This window comes from Balaenoptera physalus, assembly GCF_965194825.1.
Source record: "Balaenoptera physalus genome assembly, chromosome: 4".
In the NCBI taxonomy this organism is placed as follows: Eukaryota; Metazoa; Chordata; class Mammalia; order Artiodactyla; family Balaenopteridae; genus Balaenoptera; species Balaenoptera physalus.
The window spans coordinates 142,534,467-142,555,488 of record NC_138891.1 but is presented as its reverse complement, the minus strand read 5'-3'; the positions used below and the strand labels follow the sequence as shown (position 1 = coordinate 142,555,488).

At 45.0% G+C, this 21,022-nt stretch overlaps 1 protein-coding gene across 2 annotated transcripts in view; it reads right to left on the bottom strand.

Annotated features, from left to right (window-relative positions):
• Positions 1-2,775: 2,775 nt before the first annotated feature.
• Positions 2,776-21,022, bottom strand: part of FAM3B (FAM3 metabolism regulating signaling molecule B) — a 55,461-nt gene continuing 37,214 nt past the window's right edge. For both annotated transcript variants that reach the window (XM_082458841.1, XM_082458842.1), the window contains exons 3-8: positions 17,744-17,867; positions 7,797-7,855; positions 6,838-6,888; positions 5,698-5,785; positions 4,108-4,240; positions 2,776-2,904 (exon numbers count right to left, since the gene is read on the bottom strand). In XM_082458841.1, coding sequence (XP_082314967.1) covers positions 2,815-2,904; positions 4,108-4,240; positions 5,698-5,785; positions 6,838-6,888; positions 7,797-7,855; positions 17,744-17,867 — 545 coding nt within the window. In that variant the 3' untranslated portion in view covers positions 2,776-2,814. The remainder of the gene's footprint in view (positions 2,905-4,107; positions 4,241-5,697; positions 5,786-6,837; positions 6,889-7,796; positions 7,856-17,743; positions 17,868-21,022) is intronic.

Here is a 21,022-nt window from a genome sequence, read left to right as displayed (position 1 = left end):
GTGAAGGCACCGCACAGAGCGACACCCACCTCCGTGGAGGCAGCGGGAGGACCCCGCACCCCCGGCCAGAGCAGCAACTGTTCGGCACACCCCTCATCCCAACGGCATCAAAGTGCTGGGCTGGGTCTCGAGCTGCGGGGAGCTTGATGACGATCCCCGGCCAGAGCCCCTCATCCCTCTCGGCCCACTGACCCTCTGAGGAAGGGCTGGCCTGAGTGATCTTACAGCCCTGAGTCATCTGGAGCCAGAATGCACCCACCCTTGGCCAGACCTATCCTTCTGAGTTTGCTTTCTCAGTCGTACAGAGGAGACCATGCAATGTCTCCCTGATTAATGGATTAAGCAGGTGGAGGGACCAAGGGGTCTGTGGACAGACAAGAGTCCTAAGTGTGTGTTTGTGCCAGTGGGGCGAAGTAGCAGAGGCCGCTTGGGGGTGGAAACCCCCTGACTCTTCACTGTCTGGGCCCCTACTTCTCCAATCGGGGTGACGATGGTGACCCACCTCAGGGCAGATGCTAGGAGGACAGGCCTGGGGTGGGCAGCGCGATGGAGGGTCCTAGCTGGTGACACACTTTCCTGTCAGGAACGAGCTGTGTTCCTGATTTTGTGGTGTCAGAAGTCCAAGCATCTAGGAAATAGGGATGCTGAGAGCTCAAGAAGTGCCTGCCTTTTCCAGGGCAGAGGCTAGAGGCCCTCCCCTCTCTGTGGGAGGGGCTGACCTTCCAGGCCCGCCCCCCACAACCCACTGCAGGGAGGGGCCGGTCTGCACACCTGGGAGAGCTCACGGGGGCGGGGAGGGCTTAGGGTCACCTCCCCGGGGTCTGTGTAATTAGGACAGATGTTCAGAGGTGGTTGCCCATCTAAGGCTCGGTTTCCTTGGCAACTTCTGGTTTGTTTTGTTTTCTGGTAATAGACTTTATTTTCTAGAGCAGTTTTAGGTTCCCGGTAAAATTGAGGGGAAGGTACAGAGAGCTCCCCCAGACGCCCTGCCCTCCCCCCATGCACAGCCTACCCCACTGTTGACCACCCCCTACCCGGGGGGCACATTCGTCACAATCCATGACCGCACACTGTCACCCGGAGTCCACGGTTTACGTTGGGGTCGCTCTCGGGGTTATACATCCAGTGGGTCTGGACAAACGTGTAATGACATGCAGCCACTGTGACAGTCCCCTACAGAGGAGAGTCCTCTGTGGTCCTCCTGATGACCCCTCAGGGGTCTCCATGCTGCTGCCTTTTCAGCGATGCCCTGATGCTCTCCAGACGCCTCTTCCGGGCCTCCTCCGAGGTGACCCAGAACCCGGAGAGGAGTTCTCTCTGATTACTTGTCTGTGTCCAAACATCTCCTTTTTGTTAGGACACCAGTCATACTGAATGAGGGTCACCCTGCTTTAACTTATGACACCTACAATGACCCTGTTTCCACATGAGGTCACATTTTGCGGTACTGGCGGTTAGGACTCAACTCATGAATTTGGGGGGAACAGAATCTAGCCCATAACAGGGCCCCAGCCAAGATCCTATCCAGTGGTTTGCAGACCCCTCTGCAGAGAGAGAGGCCCAGGCTCCCTGAGGGGCCGACAGTCACCCCCCACCGCCACGAGGTTGATGTCCCCCCTGGTTGGCAAAGGGGTGCAAGGATGAGGGCTCACATGTGCCCTGGCAGGAGCTTTGGGGGACCTCTGGACTTCTGCTCTCTCTGGCTTCCATGCCTGAGATGGACCCTCCTTCAGCCTGGCTCCGGGCACCCAGAGCTGAGCCTCGGCTGCCCCGCGAGCCGCCTACTACACGAAGGAGACCTCAGCACTGTTGTTAGCCACTGAGATCTGGGTGGCTTGATCCTGCAACGGTGCTGAAATTCAGGGTGCCACGTGCTACCATGTTTTTCAAAGGAGGCCTGCCGATAAAAGTGCTTGAAAATCATTTGTCTATCCCAATCCCTCTATTTATAGATGAGAAACTGGAGGCTCAGAGAAGCACTCTTAAGCTGGTATCAAAGTCTCCTACCATTTCTGGTAGCCAGGCTTGGGAGGGAGGTTAGAATGGGCACTTGGCAATGACTTGAGGTTCTTAACCCCAAGTCCCTGGGTATCTTGGTCCGTAGATCTATGATGTGTCTCCTAGGAAGCCTGGGGTGTACAGTGGCTCTCCCGAGAGCAGACCCTGCTCACCTGTCAGAGATCCTTCTCCCCCACCCTGTTAGACAAGGTCCCACCGGCCACTGGAGTGACACCCCAGCATGGAGGCGGACACGGAATCGCCTCACTACCGCACCGCTGGTGCCCGAGTTAGGCGCACCCAGATTTGTGGAATGAGTAAGTTCAGGGACCTGCAGGGGGAGCTCAAGAGCTCAACTGGGGTTGACCCAGGAAGGTGGCTAAGGCCTCTGACTGCTGCTTATCCTGAGAGGTGACCGTCCGAAAGGAGGGTGTGCTCGGTGATCGGGGAATAAAAGTTTTCTCTCTGCAGAGCTGTCTGGACCACAGGGGTCAAACATAGATCCAATCGTAAAACGGCTCCGCAGCTGCACAAGAGGTGGCTGCTTCCCCCCCATCCTCTCCTTTCAAGGTGAAGTCACTGCATCCCCTTGAACAATTCCCATGCATTTCAGCTGTCCGGCTCATTACCTTCACTCTATAAACACTGGCGTAAAAAAGTCTGTGTGACAAGATTTTACACAACTGGCAAATATTTTGGTCGGTTGGTTGACGACAAACCCAAAATACTCATCAAATATTGACAGTTGGATAAGAGTTGTGGTCCATTGGGGATGCATTTGTCTATAAAAAGCACATTTATTGAGGCCGGGCAACGTTAGCTTGGTCCTTTTGGTATGCAGCCTTCTACCTGGATCTCTGCGGGCCAGCCCGAATACCTGTTCTTCACATTATCTGAGTGGTTGACCTGTGCAAAGGAAAGAAAAGGATTTAATTTATCCATTCATCTAATCAACTAGCTGGTTAGTGTGCCAGCTATGAGCAAAGTCATCAAAAGAGAATCACTTCCTAGGATGGGATGTGTTACAACCTACTCAGGGTACGTGATTGCCTCTCAATGTGACTCAATATTTGAAGCAACTTGATTCAACACGTGGAAGACTTTCTGCAATGGTTTAAGTGTCCTTTAATCCACGTGCCCAACAGAGTAGCCACCAGCTACATTTGGCTACTGAATACTTGAAATGTGGCTAGCGTGACTGATGAACTGAATTTTAAATTCTATTGAACTTGAATCAATTTAAATGTAATCTGCAAATCTGGCGAGTGGCTGCCATATGGGAAGGCACAACTCTCAAGGCTGGTTTTCAGTTCTCTGGGAGAAGGACTGTATATTTTTTTCAGGGTAATCGGAGTGTTCCTTGCTCAGAAGGAACACTTGTTCCTTGTTCTGATTGATTTGACTTTAAGGCTTTCCATCATCAATTCTTTCACAGATAATGGAGCACCTTAAACTAATGCTTAAAAAGAAGAAGAATGTGCATTCTAAACTTTGGAATCCTAGTTTTAGATCTCTTTTTAATATAACAGCTTTGCTGAGACAGAATTCACATCCTATAAAATTCACCCATTTAAAGTGTACAATCCAATGGTTTTTAGTATATTCACAAAGACATGCAGCCATCATCACACTCAATTTTAGAACATTTTCATCCCGGGAACAAGAAAGCACATACCCATTTGAATCTACTCACCATCTTCCACAGCCTTTAGGCAGCCCCTAATCTACTTTCTGTCTCTGGATTTTGACTATTCTAGAAATTTTATATAAATGGAATCATACAACATGTGTCCTTTTGTGTTTGGTTTTCTTCACTTAGTGTGTTTTCAAGGTTCGTCCATGTCATAGCATATATCAGTACTCCATTTCTGTATGTGCCTTAATAATATTCCGGTGTGTGGATATACCGTATTTTATTTATACATTTTAAAATCTATTAATCAGGCATTTGGGTTGTTTCTGCTTTTTTGCTGTTATGAATAATAGCACATTCTTTACAAGTTTTTGTGTGAACGTATGTTTTCATTCTCTTGGCTATGTATCTATTAGTGGAATTGCTAGGACATATGGTAACTGGTTTTCAGGAAGGGATGTTTAGCAACCACTCACCTTTTCTCTCTGAATTCCTGCAGGAAGTTCAAAGCCTTTTGCTGCAAGAAATACCCAGCTCGACCTGAACCGCATGTTCCTGATCTCTTTACTTCCCAGGGCTTCTATGGCCCTCTTAGCGTCCTCCTTCAGTCTGCGGGGCAAAGGGGGAAGCGTGTGAATGTCTCACCTGCAGACTCGGGTATGTGGTGCTAGGACACAGTCTGTCCTAGGACAGGTTTCTAAAGCAGCGCCTGCCCTCCTGGGGTGCAAGGCAGGAGGGAAACTCACACGCTGGCTGAGTGTGTCACATCTCTAGTTACACATAAGGCCACCTCCAGGACTCTTTTAGACTCAGTTTGGGGCACAGAGTTGTAATTCTCGATTCTGAAAAGCCCTGGGTCTTGGGGTTCAGTCTTCCTCATCCCCAGCCAACATAGTTTTCGGTCCTTGCTGCTCTCCTGTCTACTGACCACAAAATAAAGCGGACAGAAGTTGCTGAAAGATGAAAACAAATGTCAAAACTGTCCCTTTCCTATTCAGAAAAGTCAGTAGCAAAAAAGAAAAAAAGCAAAAACAAAACCTAAAGAATCCTACCGTTGTAGAAAGGTGCAATTCAGGGCAAAGTAAAGGGAGGTGGGCAGAAAGGAAAAGAAAAAATAAGTTCAGATTTTCCTAAATGGGTTAAATCTGAGTCTTTCAAAGCACATGTCAAAGAACTTCCATCTGGGAAGATGCTCTTTTAAGAATAAGATTTGTGGGCTTCCCTGGTGGCATAGTGGTTGAGAATGTGCCTGCTAATGCAGGGGACACGGGTTCGAGCCCTGGTCTGGGAAGATCCCACATGCCGCGGAGCAACTAGGCCCGTGAGCCACAACTACTGAGCCTGTGCGTCTGGAGCCTGTGCTCCGCAACAAGAGAGGCTGCGATAGTGAGAGGCCCGCGCACCGCGATGAAGAGTGGCCCCCGCTCGCCGCGACTGGGGAGAGCCCTCGCACAGAAACGAAGACCCAACACAGCCAAAAATAAATAAATAAATAAAATTAAAAAAAAAAAAAGAATAAGATCCGAATTCAAACAAATCTGGGAAATGCCATGTTCAGTAGACCCATCTCGGAAATTCACGATGCCAATACGCACTCTGACGTTCTCGGAAGTTAGGCAGTGAAGACGCACACGTTTGCTTAGGACAGCACACTTGGAGAAGCACTGACCAGGTCATTTTCCCCCTAGTGAAAGCATTGTGTATGTGTGCATGTGTGTGTGTGCGTGTGCGTGTGTGTGTGTGTATAAGTCCCACCCTGGGTTTAGCTCTTTGGCCAAGGGTTAGCTTTGCTATTTTATTTATGGTCAGTGGTGGCTTTGTCTTGCTACCTGGAAATATTCCTTAGTTTCTAGGATTTATGTGCTCCACCAGCTTGTCATTTTTCTAGAAATGCAGTCTGTTCATCATGGTTTCCCGTTCCTTTTCCTTGAAGAAGCATCCCGCTCCTTGGAGCTTTGTCCTCTCCTAAATGATGTACTGAGGGACCCTGACAGGCCTGGTGCTCTGCCCTCCCCCCACTGGCTTCCCTGACTCTCACCCCTGCTGTGACAAGTCTGTGCGCTCACCTGCTGCTACCATCATCGTGGGTCACCATGAAGAGCAGGGACTTCGAGGGAGCGCTCTGAATAAAATTCGTCATCGGTCCAGAGTTATCTGCCGGGTCAATGCAAATCAGTCTTAGGACCTTCTCTGTCAGCTGACACTCTGGCCCTAGAGGCTGTGCTTCTGCTCTCAGCTTCTGTGCCCTGGGCTCTGAATCCTCTGATTCTAGAACTGTCTCTCGACCACGCAAATGATACTTTAGCGCTTTCGTAGTAAATGGCCTGTGGGTTCCACGGTGGGGCAATGTGAGGCAAGCAGCATGATCGGATCATAAAGATTCTAGTGATCAGCTTTGAAACCAACCGGCAACGACTTTGGCAACACAGGTGGGCTTTTCTTTGCAATTAATAAGAAAGCACCGGATCTGGGCATGACCCTCTAAGAGCCGAGTGGCTCCAGGACACTGATGAGAAATACGAGACATACAGACCACACCGGGATGGGTAAGTCCTTGCTAAGAGACCCCTCTATTTCTTACAGGGAGAAAATAAAGGCTCAGCTCAAACCCTGTTATTTACCACTGGGGCTTGTATTTATAGTTATGATTAACGGCATCGTCCCCGAGTGCATCTGGGCACTTCTAATTGCTCCTCTCCGTTATCTTTATAAAGATTTGTTTCAGATAATTCTCAGTGTTAAATAAAAGCAACTGCAGTCAAGATCCAGAGTCCAGAATGGAGGGGCAGTTGGAGGAGGATGGACACCCTGGGCTCCAGGAATGTGTGTACCACGCCCAGCGCCGTGAACACAGCAGTAATTATGATGACATTCAGGGCTGGATGCTGATCACATTATTCTACATGTTTGGTTTAAAAAAAGAAAGAGATGTTTTCTCTTTCCCATCATCTGATGAAGGGGCAGAAGGAAAAGATCCAGGACAAGTGTGATCAAAGAAAAGACGTTTCTAGATAATGCCTTCAAACTTTAATACATGAGCTCAGAGACTACGAGGATTTATGTAAGACAGTTCTAGAAAAAATTTGCTTCCGGCAAATTTTTTGGTAGCCAAAATAAGAATGTTTGACGTTTTTGGTTGTGCTTTTTTTAATCCTAATTTATGTGTATAATTCATTTTAATTTTAAGAGGAAAAGAGTTTCCTTACCTCCTTCGTACATATCAAAATACTGTGTTGCTGTCACTTTCCCAGTCACATCTGGAAATGGGAGAAACAGTTTTTAAAAGAAGGTACGTGGGGACTCAGGGCACATTCTGAAAACAGCGTGTCCCTTCTCTGCCTCTTTCCAGGAAGCATGACTGCCGTGGTCCCACCTGAAGGAAAGGACCGCCTTCCCTGGAGGGGGCCCCACTGATTCGGGTCAGGAAGGCAGGGCTCACACCGGCTGCCCAGGGCACCCCTCCCGCCTGCTTCCGGTTGGATCCACGCACACGTTCTTTCCCAGTGCACCTGCCTCTTCCCACAAACACCAGGGCAAAGTAAAGGGAGGTGGGCAGAAAGGGCAAGAAGCTCTTTCTGCTGCCCCCTGTAGCTTTTCCTGCAGACCAGGCACATTTTCCTCAGGTTCCTGCAACCCTCTGTCACTGGGCTATGTGCTCACCTTGCTCATCGGGACAGACACCAAGGGAAACCCTTTCCCTAAACCTGCTACAGTTCTTACTATTGCCATTGGCAACAGTGACAGATGTTTCTTTCTCCAGGCCTAAGAGGAGGCCAGGCTGTGCTTCCCCTGAGGCCCTTTTATCAGACGAAGGTAGGAACTGGTGTCACCTTCTGCTGGGCCACCAGGAATCAGAGCAAACGTGAGGCCCAACTCCAGGGTGTCTGTACCCCCAGGTCTGCTGATCTGGTTTTAGCCCTGACTTCTGCAGGTCCTTCTTTGTTTTTTTAAAATCGGTTTATATTTGATTTCAGTTTTTTGGTAGAACCACAAATCTCTAAAGTGAGGCACTGTAAAAAATAGTTAAATATATACTCTTAAAATGCATTAAAATATAAACCTAGACTAGATCGTGTGCAAAAATCATAAAGAAACCCAAGGTACCACTGAATATCCAATCACAGAGCTTTTAGAGGAGTTTTAAAGAAAACATTTAATAACTTACAGTTGACAATGGCAATATTTATTCCCCTTGCAACATTCCCAGTCTTTTCTCCTATGAGCCTGAAATGTAGATAAGCATCGGTCAAAGAACTCCTTTCTCACCAAGCAGTGAGTAGCCCTCCCTGCCCTGTAAGATCCTCTCTTGGCAAAATCACCGTCCATCCTTTGTCACTTACCATTTCCTTGTAGATACGCACTGGCCTTGACCCAGCTCCCTTGAAAGTCACCCCTACACTCGCTCCACACACATCCATCCCCACACATCTCTACAAGCCCGAGTCCCTCAGGGAACCTGGAAACTGCATTTAGTCTTATAATTTATACAAATGGCCAGGGAGAGAAACACCAGTGTTTGTTTAGCACAGGCTCTTTGCAAACATTCTCTCACTGAATCCTCAAGCTCCTCATGGGTGGGCATTCGTTCTCCCACTTTATAAATATGGAGTACAACAACCAGTAGAATGGAATAGGAGCCAGAAAGTCTGGAGACAAACACACACACACACACACACAAAACCTAGTTACTTTCATAGTCTGATGAAGCTTACTAGACCATGAACAAGGAGATGAGAAGTGGGATGAGAAAGGAGATGGCAAAGTGAAGAGATACTGAAGATGTATACTTGCTGGGCTTTGACAATTGATGAGATGAGAGGAACACAAGAGAAGTGTTGACAAACATGAAGGACACATTCAAACCGGCTGGCTAGAAATAAAATGAGGTACAAGAGGTGGATGAATAAGAGATGGGTCTGACCCAACTCTGGTATCAGCTTCCTTCCGTCCTCTCCCCATCAGTGCTCTGACGGAGGTTTTGCGGACACCTGGAGATGCTTTTATCCAACCACAAAATGTAACCCTGCTTATCTCCTTAAATAAATCCCTTAAACTACCTCACTTAATTTTTACTTTTAAATTGGAGAATATGAAATGCCAGCTTCAAGGGGATTGTGTCCTAAAACCAGGAAGAAGATTGAACTTCCTGGAAATGTGAAATATTACTGAAGATCTTGTGTGTGTGTGTGTGTGTGTGTGTGTGTGTGTGTGTGTGTGTGTGTGTGTGTGCATCTGTATGAGTGCATTCATCCTCTGTCAAGTTTTAGAATCAATGATACGTTATCTTCATAAAAAGTCAAAGGCATGCAGATTAGAAAAGAAGTGTTATGACTGCCTTTTTTTCTTTTTTCGTAGATGACATGATTGCCTATGTAGAAAATCCAGTGGAGTCTACAACAAAGCTACTAGAACTAATAAGTGACGTTAGCAAGGTTGCAGGATACAAGATCATTATATAAAAGTCAATTGTATTTCTATATACTAGCAACTAACGATTGAAATTTTAAACTTAATTTTTTTAACTTTTAAATTTTAAATTAAAAAATATATACAATAGCATAAAAGTATGAGATACTTAGTGATAAATATGGCAAAAGTATCTGCAGATGCATACATTGAATACTACAAACCATTACTGAGACAAATCAGATTTAAATAAATTGAGGTGAGTAAAAGACTCAATATTGCTAAGATGTCAGTTCTCCCCAAATTATCTAGAGATCTAATGCAATCTCAAAAAGAAAAAAAGAAAAAAAAGAAAAAAGCCAGTAGGCTTTTGTGTAGGCATTTATAAGCTGATTCAAAAATTCATATGGAAATAGAATCTAGAATAGTCAAAATAATTTTGAAAAAAAAGAACAAAATTGAAGAAATTATATTATTGAACTTCAAGATTTACTGTAAAGTTATAGTTATCAAAATTACTGCATATAGTGAAGAGACAGACAAACAGATAAATGGAAGAGAACAGAGGGTCCAGAATTCGATATACACGTATATGGTCACTTGATTCTTGCCAGTGGTGCAAAAAGAATTCAGTAGAGAAAGACAGTATTATGAAAAATGGTGCTAGAACAATTAAGTAGCCATGTTTTTAAATGACTACAATTCATATTTCACACCATTTGCAAAAATTAACTCAAAGTGGGTATATCATATAAAGTGGAAAACCTAAAACTATCCAACTTCTAGAAGTTTGGAAGAAACTTTGGAGAGCTTTGAAGAAAAATTTTGTGGGTTAGACAAAAAGTTCTTAGATATGACATGAAAAACATGCTCCATAAATGGAAAAAATTGATAAATTAGACTTCATTAAAATTAAGAATTTCTGCTCTTTGATAAATACTGTTAAGAGAAGAAGAACACATGAAACAAGCTGGGAGAATCTATATGAAAATCATATATTTAATAAAGAACTTGAATACAAAACATATAAACCAACCTCAAAATTAATAATAAGAAAACAACCCAATTAAAAATGAGCAGATTTGAATAGGCACTTAACAAAGTAAGATATACACACAGCAAGTAAACACATGAAAAGAGGCTCAACATCATTAGTTATTAGAGAAATGCAAATTAAAACCACAGTCAGATACTGCTGCCTACCTATTAGAATGTCTAAAGTTAGAAAGACTGACCATACCAAGCGCTGGTGAATATAGTGGCAGATAAATTGAAACTCTCATACTCTTATAGGAATGTAAAATGGTACAGCCACTTTGCTTTAAATATTTTACCCCACTTTCTTCTTGCTTGCATGGTTTCTGAAGAAAAGCCTGATGTAATTCCTATCCTGTTCTTTTATAAGTAAAGTGTTTTTTTTGTTTCATTTTATTTTGTTGTTGTTGTTGGTTTTGCCTCTGGCTACTTTCAAGATTTCCTCTTTGTCTTTAATCTTCTCTAGTTTGAATACAATTTACTTAGGTGTACATTTTGGGGTATTTATCCTGCTTGGTTTTCTCTGAGCTTCCTGGATCTGTGGTTTGGGGTCTGTGGATAATTTTGAAAAGTTCTCAACAATATTACTTCAAATATTTCTGCTTCTTTCTCTCTTCCTTTTTCTGGTATTCTTATTACATGTATTATACCTTTTGTAGTTGTCCCACAGTTCTTGGATATTCTGTTCTTTTTTATTTTTCAGGTTTTTAATTCTTTTTTTTTCTTCCTCTTTTCTCAGTATGGGAGGTATTATTGCCATATCCTTAAGGTCAATGATTCTTTCCTTGGTTGTGTTCAGTCTACTAATGAGCCCATAAAAGGGGTTCTTCATTTCTGTCATGGTGTTTTTAATTTCCACCATTTCTTTTTCATTCTTCCTTAGGGTGTCCATCTGTCTGCTTACATTACTCATTTGTTCTTGTATTCTGTCCACTTTTTCTATTACAGCTCTTAGCATATTAATCATAGCTGTTTTATATTCCTGGTATGCTAATTCCAAACTTTCTGCCATATTTGGGCAAGGTACTGATGCTTTCCCTGTCTCTTCAAACTGTGGTTTTTTACTTTTAGTATGTCTTGTTATTTTTTGTTGAAAGCCAGACATGGTATACTTGGTAAATAGGTCTTTAGTGTGAATGTTATGTTCATGTGGCCGGGAGTTAGGCTCTGTTTACTATTTGCTGTAGCTGTCAGAGGCTAACATTTCTCCTCTCTTTCTTGGGTATCCCTATAGACTCTTTTACATTGGGTTTGAGACTTTCAGTTCTTTTCAGCTGTGATCCCTTGTTATTTTACAGGAGCCCTATTATGTGGTGGTAAGACGTCAGGAATGAGGAAGTGTTCCATAGTCCTGGGATCAGGTCTCAGTCTTTTAGTGAGCCTGTGCCCCTGAGCTGTGGCCTTCACAAGTGGCTTTTTTTTTTTCTTTCACTCCTTAGGGGAGACAGGAAGGCCAGAGGGGCCTGGAGTTGGGTATTTCCTTCTCCCAGGTTGGCTAGTCTTTGGTAAAACCTTCATTGGTTAGACTCTGGTAAAACAGTTTCCCTTGAAGGCAGGCCTGCTAAGAAGAACAGAACACTGTGGACGTATTTCAAAAATGGCTACTTTCCCATTACCACTGCCAGAAGCACGAGGGGATTTTTTTCTTCAGTCTTCCCTCTGAAAGCCTGGTAGGGTTCCTGGAGGAGAAACTCAGGAAGGTGTAGGAGCTCCTCCAGGGCTTGGCCTCCAGGAGTTAATCTCTCAAGCTCATCCAAGCTCAGTCTCCAGCAATTAGTCACTTATCCTTTAAGGGTTCCTACCGGATGCTGGATCCAGCTGAGCTCCCTGCTCCAGGTGATCTGTCATTTGATGAATCTGCCTGTCTCTCCAGTTTTCAGGGTGGTGGTTTGCCCTGTGACCTCAATTCTCTTGTATGTATGCATTTTTAATATACAGCATAATTTGGGGTTTATGTGCTGTGATTCAATCTAAGAATTGCCTCCTTTTAATTGGCATTTTTACAGGCCACTTAATATATGTGAGATATATTTGTTCTTTGTGATACCTTCATAATTGGGTTGTTTTCTGGTTTTGCTGCTTTTCAAATTTTTTAATTTTTGCTTTCACTATATGGTGTGTATTTTCTTTGCTTTGTTAAAGGTCAGGTATTAACTAAAGCATAAGCATATTTTAAAATGTCACCTAAAAAATGAAAAGACAAAATATGGAGAACAGTTTTATAACACAAAAGGGCTAACTACCTTAATACATAAAGAATCTTATAAATCAATTAAAAAAGGCCAGTGATAGGAACAAAAATGGGCAGGAGATATAAACAGTTCACAGAAAATAAATATAGGCATCCCTCCATATCTGCAGGACATTGGCTGCAGGACCTGCCACGGATACCAAAATCCACGGGTGCTCAAGTTCCATAGCCGGCCCTCCGTATCTGTAAGACCTGCACCAGTGGATTCAACCAACCGTGGATCATAAACATAGTATGTGATCCATGGTTGGTTGAATCCGCACATGTGGAGCCTATGGAGAGGGAGGGCCGACTGTACAGCCGTTCTTAGCATGAAAAGACCCTGGATTCACTCACAGCAAGAGCAATAAAACACTAATCTGAAGACTAACTTTCTTCTCTCAGAATGGCAAAAATCAAAATATTAGTCAACATGCCTTGCTGGACAGACTGTGAGGAAACAGTCATTCTCATTGTGTTAATCTGAGTCCTCTGAAAAGCAGATGCTAAAACAGGGTTAAATGCACTAGAATTTTTATTAGCGGAAATATCTATGAGAGAAGATGAGAGGGGTGGGGTTAAGCAGGGCGAGTTGTCAGACTCCAACTTAAGCCTGACCCTAAGGGGAGGAGAGGGAAAAAGCTGGGGGTGGGAATGTCCTAGGCTGCCAGGCAGTCTCAGGAGACTTCGGCAAGGCCATTGGGCATCTTGGAACGCAAGCTGGGCTTCAGCTGAGCCTGTGTGGCCCAGGAATGGGGCTGCCTGGTATCTCAAGGTTCTGATAAGGATTCTCTCCTTGACCAAACTCTACTCAGGCCCCCTCAAGCTCTTTTTAAACTAGACCTGACTTTTGGACTTCTGTTCATCTCTGCATTGTCCAATTTTATCAAGAACTCTGCTAAGTCAGTTTAAGCAGAAAGCCCCACCTTTGATATTTGATCACTGTCCATATTCAGTCAGTTTCTTAAGCCTCCTCCGCCCTCTGGGTGGTGTCTGGTTGCCCTGTCCCACCTTCAGCAAGAATCTTGTTAACCTGTTTAGCCAGAATCCCCTCAACCCTGATGCTTCCTCTTAGTAATTTTCTATTCACAATCTCCACCCTGCTCCTTGGCTGTAAATTCTCGCGCATGATGTGTCTGGAGTTGAATCCAATCTCTCTCCCCTACAAGACCCCACAGGAGTGGTCCCTACACTTACTGCCCCTTGAATAAAGTCGGCTTGACCATTTGCACGAAGTGTCATGAATATCTTTTCTGTAACAGGTCTCAGTCACTGGCTAGGAGCAGCCAGGGGAAGCCGGGCCTCCAGCAAACTTACTATGGACTTCACAATGCAGCAGCTGGAACTCCTGGTCAATGAACTACCTGCCACTAGAAACCTGAGAAGTGCCTTCTCACGGTCACCACACTTGAACATTGCCAGAGTGAGAGTCATTTAATTCCAGGCCAAAGACTTCAAAATTCAAAGTGGAAGCTATTTATAATTGAGAAATCTATCCTCAGCCAAACTATCAGTTAATCGTTGGTGGGAATGAATACATTTTAAACATGAAGAATCTTTAAAAATATTACCTCCCCTTGTACCCTTTTCTCACGATGTTATTGGAAGATGTGCTCCAGCAGAACAAGGGTGGAAACTAAGAAAGTGGAAGGTACCGTATCCAGGAAACAAGGATTCCAACAACAGAGAGGGAGGCAAAGGTCACCCCCAGAGTGGTGGTGGAGAGGGGTCCCCGAGTGACAGCCGCACAGTAGCTGCAGGGTAACCTGGCTGATTGGAGAGGGACAAAAGCTTCACAGGTGAAGTTGGTAAATATCTGATGTGAGAGATTTATTTTAACCAGAGGAAAGTTTAAGGATTAAAATGATGTAAGTTCATGGAAAACCAAGCGAGCCAACAATAAACGAACAAAACGTAATTATTGTACACAACATGCTTCAGTTGAAGAACCTCTGCTTAGTCCCGTTAGAAAAAAACCAAACTGGAGGGACTTCCCTGGTGGTGCAGTGGTTAAGACTCTGCGCTCCCAATGCAGGGGGCCCGGGTTCGATCCATGGTTAGGGAACTAGATCCCACATGCATGCCGAAACTAAGGGTTCGCATGCCACAAACTAAGAAGCCCGCCTACCGCAACTAAGACCTGGTGCAACCAAATAAATAAATTAATTAAATAAGTATTTAAAAAAAAACGAAACTGGAGGCCACAGTTTGAATATATCCCTAGATGGACCCTCACAGTCACACAACCAAAACTTAAAACTGCCCCGATGTCCCCCAAATGCTGACTCTGACCTTAAACAAAACCTAAGCTTTCTTTATGTCAGCATGACCTTGCAGTTATGAACAAGTCAGCTCATGCAATGCAAAGGCACATAAGTTTCTAGTAACAAATCACACTAGAAAACACTGTACTTACTCAAACTTTATAAGCCGAGCTGTGGCCACGGAGCGCCACGCCGCCTAACTGCCTTCCATTTGGAAATCTTGTTTGCCAGGAGTTGGGTTCTCCCTTGGTAAAATATTCCTATCAAGTAAACTCTCTGAATTTTATTTTCACAGTCATAATCATGTAAATGATGAATTTTGCTCAAACCGTGATGACAGTATAGTAACTTAATCAGGACAATGGTAAGGAAAGAGGACAGGAATTGTGTGATAGTGGAAAAGAGCTGACCTCCCGAGGGGCAAGGCAGCAGATAATGCTGAAAACGGGAAACAAGGAAGTTGTAATGTAAACCCGCTGTTTAGAGGTATGGGTGTGAGTGAGTAGGGAGACTCTGCTGACAGATGGAGGGGGCTGTCCCTGGGGGAGGTACATTTGCAGGTGCCCAGGACATGCTGGTTGTAGGGATGAAGCAAATGGCAAAAAACATCTTGTCTTTCTACATAAACCTGTGTGTGTGTATTTAAGGCCCCACAACGTGGTCTGTGGGATATCAGTTCCCTGACCAGGGCTCAAACCCGGGCCCTCGGCAGTGAAAGCATGGAGTCCTGACTACTGGACTGCCAGGGAATTCCCAAACCTGTATATTTTATTTGTAAAACAACGAGATCTCTGCAACCCATACTTTCTGTTCCAGGGACCTGTTAGGAGAAAACACAACGCTAAAACCACAGCAAGTGTCTTGGCATCTGGCCTCATTGATTCCTGTTCCTTTTAATTTGCTTTTGTTTGTGCTTATCCTGCTTTATTCTGCACTGAATTCTGGAAAACATCTAGAATACTGTTTGAAGCAGGCAAGCTACCTTTGGTTCTACACATTCATATAGAGGGTTAGTTGTTCCTTTAGACTATTGGATTCAAGTTGGTCCACCCGGCAGACCCTACGTTTGCCAGGGTGGAATCCTGGCTCTGTCACTAACAGCTGTGTGATGAGAGGCAAGTGACTGAACCTCTCTGTGACTCAGTTGCCTTATCTGTATCATGGGAATAATAATGGTACCTACCTCAGACAGAGTTCTGTGAAGTTAAAGTATAAGTGAGTTGGTTTGTACCAGGTAAGATGCAGTAGCTCCTGTGCCATGGTCGGGAGAAGGTGTCAGGCACTGTGGAGCAGGGCAAATCCTGGGCTCTGGGATCTGAGCTTGAATAATCCCCTTCTGGCGATGTGATTCTGGATGAGTGACCCCCTCCCACTGTCCCCACCCCTCCCAGGTCTTCCCGCCTCTTCCTTGCCAAGGGATCCTGCTCAGTTTTCAATGTACCTCACTGACAATCCCATTCATCAGGACATCACCTCTGAAATTACACACACACACACACACACACACACACACACACACACACACAATTACCATACAGCATTTACTATGGACATTTGCAAACTCTGTTTGCTCTCTCCAACTATACCACTGGTTCTTAATGGGGTGAGGGGTAGGATTTTGCCACCTAGGGGACGTGTGACAATGTCTGGGACCTGTGTGGTTGTCACAGCTGGGGGGAGGACGGGTGTTCTCTGGCATCTAGTGGGTGGAGGCCAGGGGTGCTGTTAACCCTGAAATGCTCAGGGCAGTCCCTACCATGCAGGGTGTCCATGGGGTTGAGGCAGAGAACCCTGAACTGTGACGTCAGCTCCTTGGGCAGGAGCCACGTGTTCCATGTCATGGTCCCTCTGCTGAGTGCCTCACCCTTTGGAGTTCATCGGTGGATGAATGTTTATCAATAAACTGTCCGGCGGAGCAAAGGGAGCCTTAGAGACACGATGGACCTGCAGAGTGAAGGGGCTCTTTCTACCTAACTCCCAAATATTGAATGAGGGGATATGCCAGGACTGTGTAAGGTGTACGAAGCTGAATCCGACCCCCTCTCTGAGCGCGCTGCCCGCTCCTTGGGAGAACAAGGTACGCGCAGAGACCAAGGGGCTGAGAGTGGAGGGGTGGAAATGCAGCAAGTGCCAAGTGCTGTGGGCAACAGCCAACCAACAAAAAAAGGGAAGGTGTGCCTGGTTTGGGGCAAATGGTGGGATAATTGGGAATGACTTCCTACTCAGCGTTAGGAACAGACCACATTTTCTCTCATTTGTAATAATTACTTAATCACCCAAACCATCCTTAAGCTCGGTGTTGTGGGTTGCACTGTGTTCCCTCAAAGTTCAAATGGTGAAGTCCTAACCCCTAGAACCTCAGAATGTGACCTTATTTGGATATAGACCTTTAAAGAGATGACTGAGTTAAAATGAGGTCTTTAGAGTGACCCTAATCCAAAATGACTGGTGTCCCCTTTAAAAGGGGAAAATTGGATCGAGACACACACACAGAGGGACGGCGCTGTGAAGACACAGGGCAAAGTCGGCATCTACAAGCCAAGGAGGGAGCATGGGACAGACTCTCCCTTGCAGCCTCAGAAGGAACCAGCCCTGCCCACACCTTGATCTTGACTTCCGGCCTCCAGAACTGAGAGAGAATGAATGTCTTTTGTTTAAAATGCCCTGTCTGTGTACTTTGTTACGGCAGCCCTAGCCATGGAATACACTGGGCTAGGACGCTTCCAAGTGCCAGGGTTTCTTGGGCTGTCAAGGATAAGGCAGTCGCACAGAGCCTGAACCGAGCTATGTAGGGGGTGGGGGCTGCAGGGAGAGATGACACCGGCTTTAACCCGTGAGGGTGAGGATCGAAACCCAGATGCAAGGACAGCCGTGTCTGCTGAGTTCTGATGTTTCCCTGACTTTGAAGGGCTAGAGTACAAAATATGTACTGAGGTTTCTGCTAACTGCTGTCAAATGAAAGTTCAACACGGGACACATAAAACCAATCTACGGGTCCCATCTCCCCACCCTCGGCATGGCGGGCATTCTCAGTTCCCCTCGGATGCCCCCCAGCCTCTGCCTGACGTCAAGAAGATGGCTTTCTCTCCTGGGGCAGACTTGCTGCTTGCTCAGCCTCAGAGAAGGGAAAGGACCAAGTGGGAGAGCTAGGTTTTCTTTTCCCGCTGTAGTACTTACACCTCATCCTCAAAGCAGATCTTGGCATACTTGTCCCTGCCACCGCCACTGAGCAACCGGTAGGCGTAGGTGTTTGGGGGACATGGGGTCCAGTGGTCACATTTTTGCCTTTTCGGGGCTGGGGCTGTAATGAACAGGAATATAACAGTTAGCGTCATGCAGTATCGATCAGGTGAACCCACTGCTTGACTGTGAACGGCAGCTGTTCTGTCCCAAGACTTCACACCAGCAAGTCCCAGAAGCAGTGGGGGAAAACTGGGAAGACACAAAGTTAATTTAACCTGCTTTTGTCTTCAAATAGCAAATATGCCAAAGGGAGGGGATGTTGAGTAGGCGGAACAATTTCGGAAGGGTTGGGAATCACTGTTGATCGTCACGACTGCCATTCTTGGATTGCAAGGCATAGTCTTTTGTATTCCAATTAAAGGAAGATTAGTGGGGTCTAAGAGTGCTGGTGAACCAAGAAGTAGCCCATGGAGCATCTATCCAGCTTCTGCATTTACAATCCTGAAACACACACACACCCCTGACCACCACTCTAGCCATGGCTGACCCCACTCCTTTCCCTCGAGCTTGAGATGCTGAGCTTTTCTGCCTGGGCTGCTATGTCAGTGCTGGCAGGCTCTGGAGATGTCATGCCCAGTGACAGGGGTCAGCACTTGGGGAGGACTGGGGTCAGCTGGCACTGGGTACCCTCTGTATCTCCCACTGCTGGGTGCCTCGTTGCCAATCACTACCACTCATGTCTCCCCCTTTCACAGGTGTGGCTGTCCTCTGTCACCCACAGAACCCACTGTCCTGCGCTGGGTTCAGTTTAAATCCCGAGTCTCCAGAAAAAAAAAATCAGGAAGTGCTCTCACTCCCCCAGTTTGACTGGGGACGTGCTGTTTTATGCATCGCTGCGCTCCTCTGTTTTAGCACATCTGGCTAGAAGCACAGCCAGCAGAGTGGCCGGAAGGCCCTGTTGGGGGGAATCAGGACACAGGTAGCGCTGTGATGGCCGAGTGCTCTGGGGGTTGAGCTGGACCGGGGCTGAACTGCTTGGTGAACACAGGGATGCAGGTGCACACCCAGTCCTGGTGCCCAGGAGGACACAGAGTTCTTGGGGCCTGTGCACCCCAACATCGTGCTTACTCAGCCCTTCACATCTTCCTCCCCTTTACCTACCTCATCCCCATCACTAAGCAAAGCCCCAACCCACCCTGCGCTGCCCAGCTTGCCCTGATTTATTTTCTTTTTCGTAGCCCTCACCACTGCCTAACATCCTACAATTTCCCTTTTAAAAGCTTCTCCATAAGGACAGGGATGTTGTCTATTTATTTTCACTTTGTAACCCCAGCATCAAGTCTGTGTGCAGCACAAGCAGCTGCTCCATCAATGTTGTTGAATAAAAGTGTAACCGAGCAGGACCCTATGGGGCCTTCCTGAGAGAGATCCCCCACCACCACCACAGAGTCCTCTGCCTGCCTCTTGTTTGTAGAAAAGCTGTAGTCTCCCAGGGCTCCCCTGAGTCACAAAAGCCTGGCTCAAGAATTAATAATTGACAAGTCCAGGAAGCGCAGAGAGTCCCATACAGGATAAATCCAAGGAGAAACACGCCAAGACACATATTAATCAAACTGTCAAAAATTAAATACAAAGAAAAAATATTAAAAGCAACAAGGGAAAAACAACAAATAACATACAAGGGAATCCCCATAAGGTTAACAGCTCATCTTTCAGCAGAAACTCTGCAAGCCAGAAGGGAGTCACAGGACATATTTAAAGTGATGAAAAGGCAGAACCTACAACCAAGATTACTCTACCCAGCAAGGATCTCATTCAGATTCGACAGAGACATTAAAACCTTTACAGACAAGCAAAAGCTAAGAGAATTCAGCACCACCAAACCAGCTTTACAACAAATGCTAAAGGAACTTCTCTAGGCAGGAAACACAAGAGAAGGAAAAGACCTACAATAACAAACCCAAAACAATTAAGAAAATGGTAATAGGAACATACATATCGATAACTACTTTAAATGTAAATGGATTAAATGCTCCAACCAAAAGAAACAGACTGGCTGAATGGATACAAAAACAAGACCTATATATATGCTGCCTATACGAGACCCATTTCAGACCTAGGGACACATACAGGCTGAAAGTGAGGGGATGGAAAAAGATATTCCATGCAAATGGAAATCAAAAGAAAGCTGGAGTAGCAATTCTCATATCAGACAAAATAGACTTTATAATAAAGACTATTACAAGAGACAAAGAAGGACACTACATAATGGTCAAGGGATCAGTCCAAGAAGAAGATGTAACAATTGTAAATATTTATGCACCCAACAAAGTAGCACCTCAGTACATAAGGCAAATGCTAACAGCCATAAAAGGGGAAATCGACAGTAACACAAACATAGTAAGGGAATTTAACACCCCACTTTCACCAATGGACAGATCATCGAAAATGAAAATAAATAAGGAAACACAAGCTTTAAATGATACATAAAAACAAGATGGACTTAATTAATATTTATAGGACTTTCCATCCAAAAACAACAGAAAACACTTTCTTCTCAAGTGCTCATGGAACATTCTCCAGGATACACCATATCTTGGGTCACAAATCAAGCCTTGGTAAATTTAAGAAAACTGAAGTTGTATCAAGTATCTTCTGCAACAACAACGTTATGAGACTGGATATCAATTACAGGGAAAAAATCTGTAAAAAATACAAACACATGGAGACTAAACAATATACTACTAAATAACCAAGAGATCACTGAAGAAATCAAAGAGGAAAGCCAAACATACCTAGAAATAAATGACAATGAAAACACGACGACCCAAAACCTATGGGATGCAGCAGAAGCAGTTCTAAGAGGGAAGTTTAGAGCAATACAATCCTACCTCAAGAAACATCTCAACTAAAAAACCTAACCTTACACCCAAAGCAATTAGAGAAAGAAGAACAAAAAAAACCCAAAGTTAGCAGAAGGAAAGAAATCATAAAGATCAGATCAGAAATAAATGAAAAATAAATGAAGAAATCAATAGCAAAGATCAATAAAACTAAAAGCTGGTTCTTTGAGAAGGTAAACAAAATTGATAAACCATTAGCCAGACTCATCAAGAAAAAAAGGGAGAAAACTCAAATAAATAGAATTAGAAATGAAAAAGGAGCAGTAACAAGTGACACTGCACAAATACAAAGGATCATGAGAGATTACTACAAGCAACTATATGCCAATAAAATGGACAACCTGGAAGAAATGGACAAATCCTTAGAAAA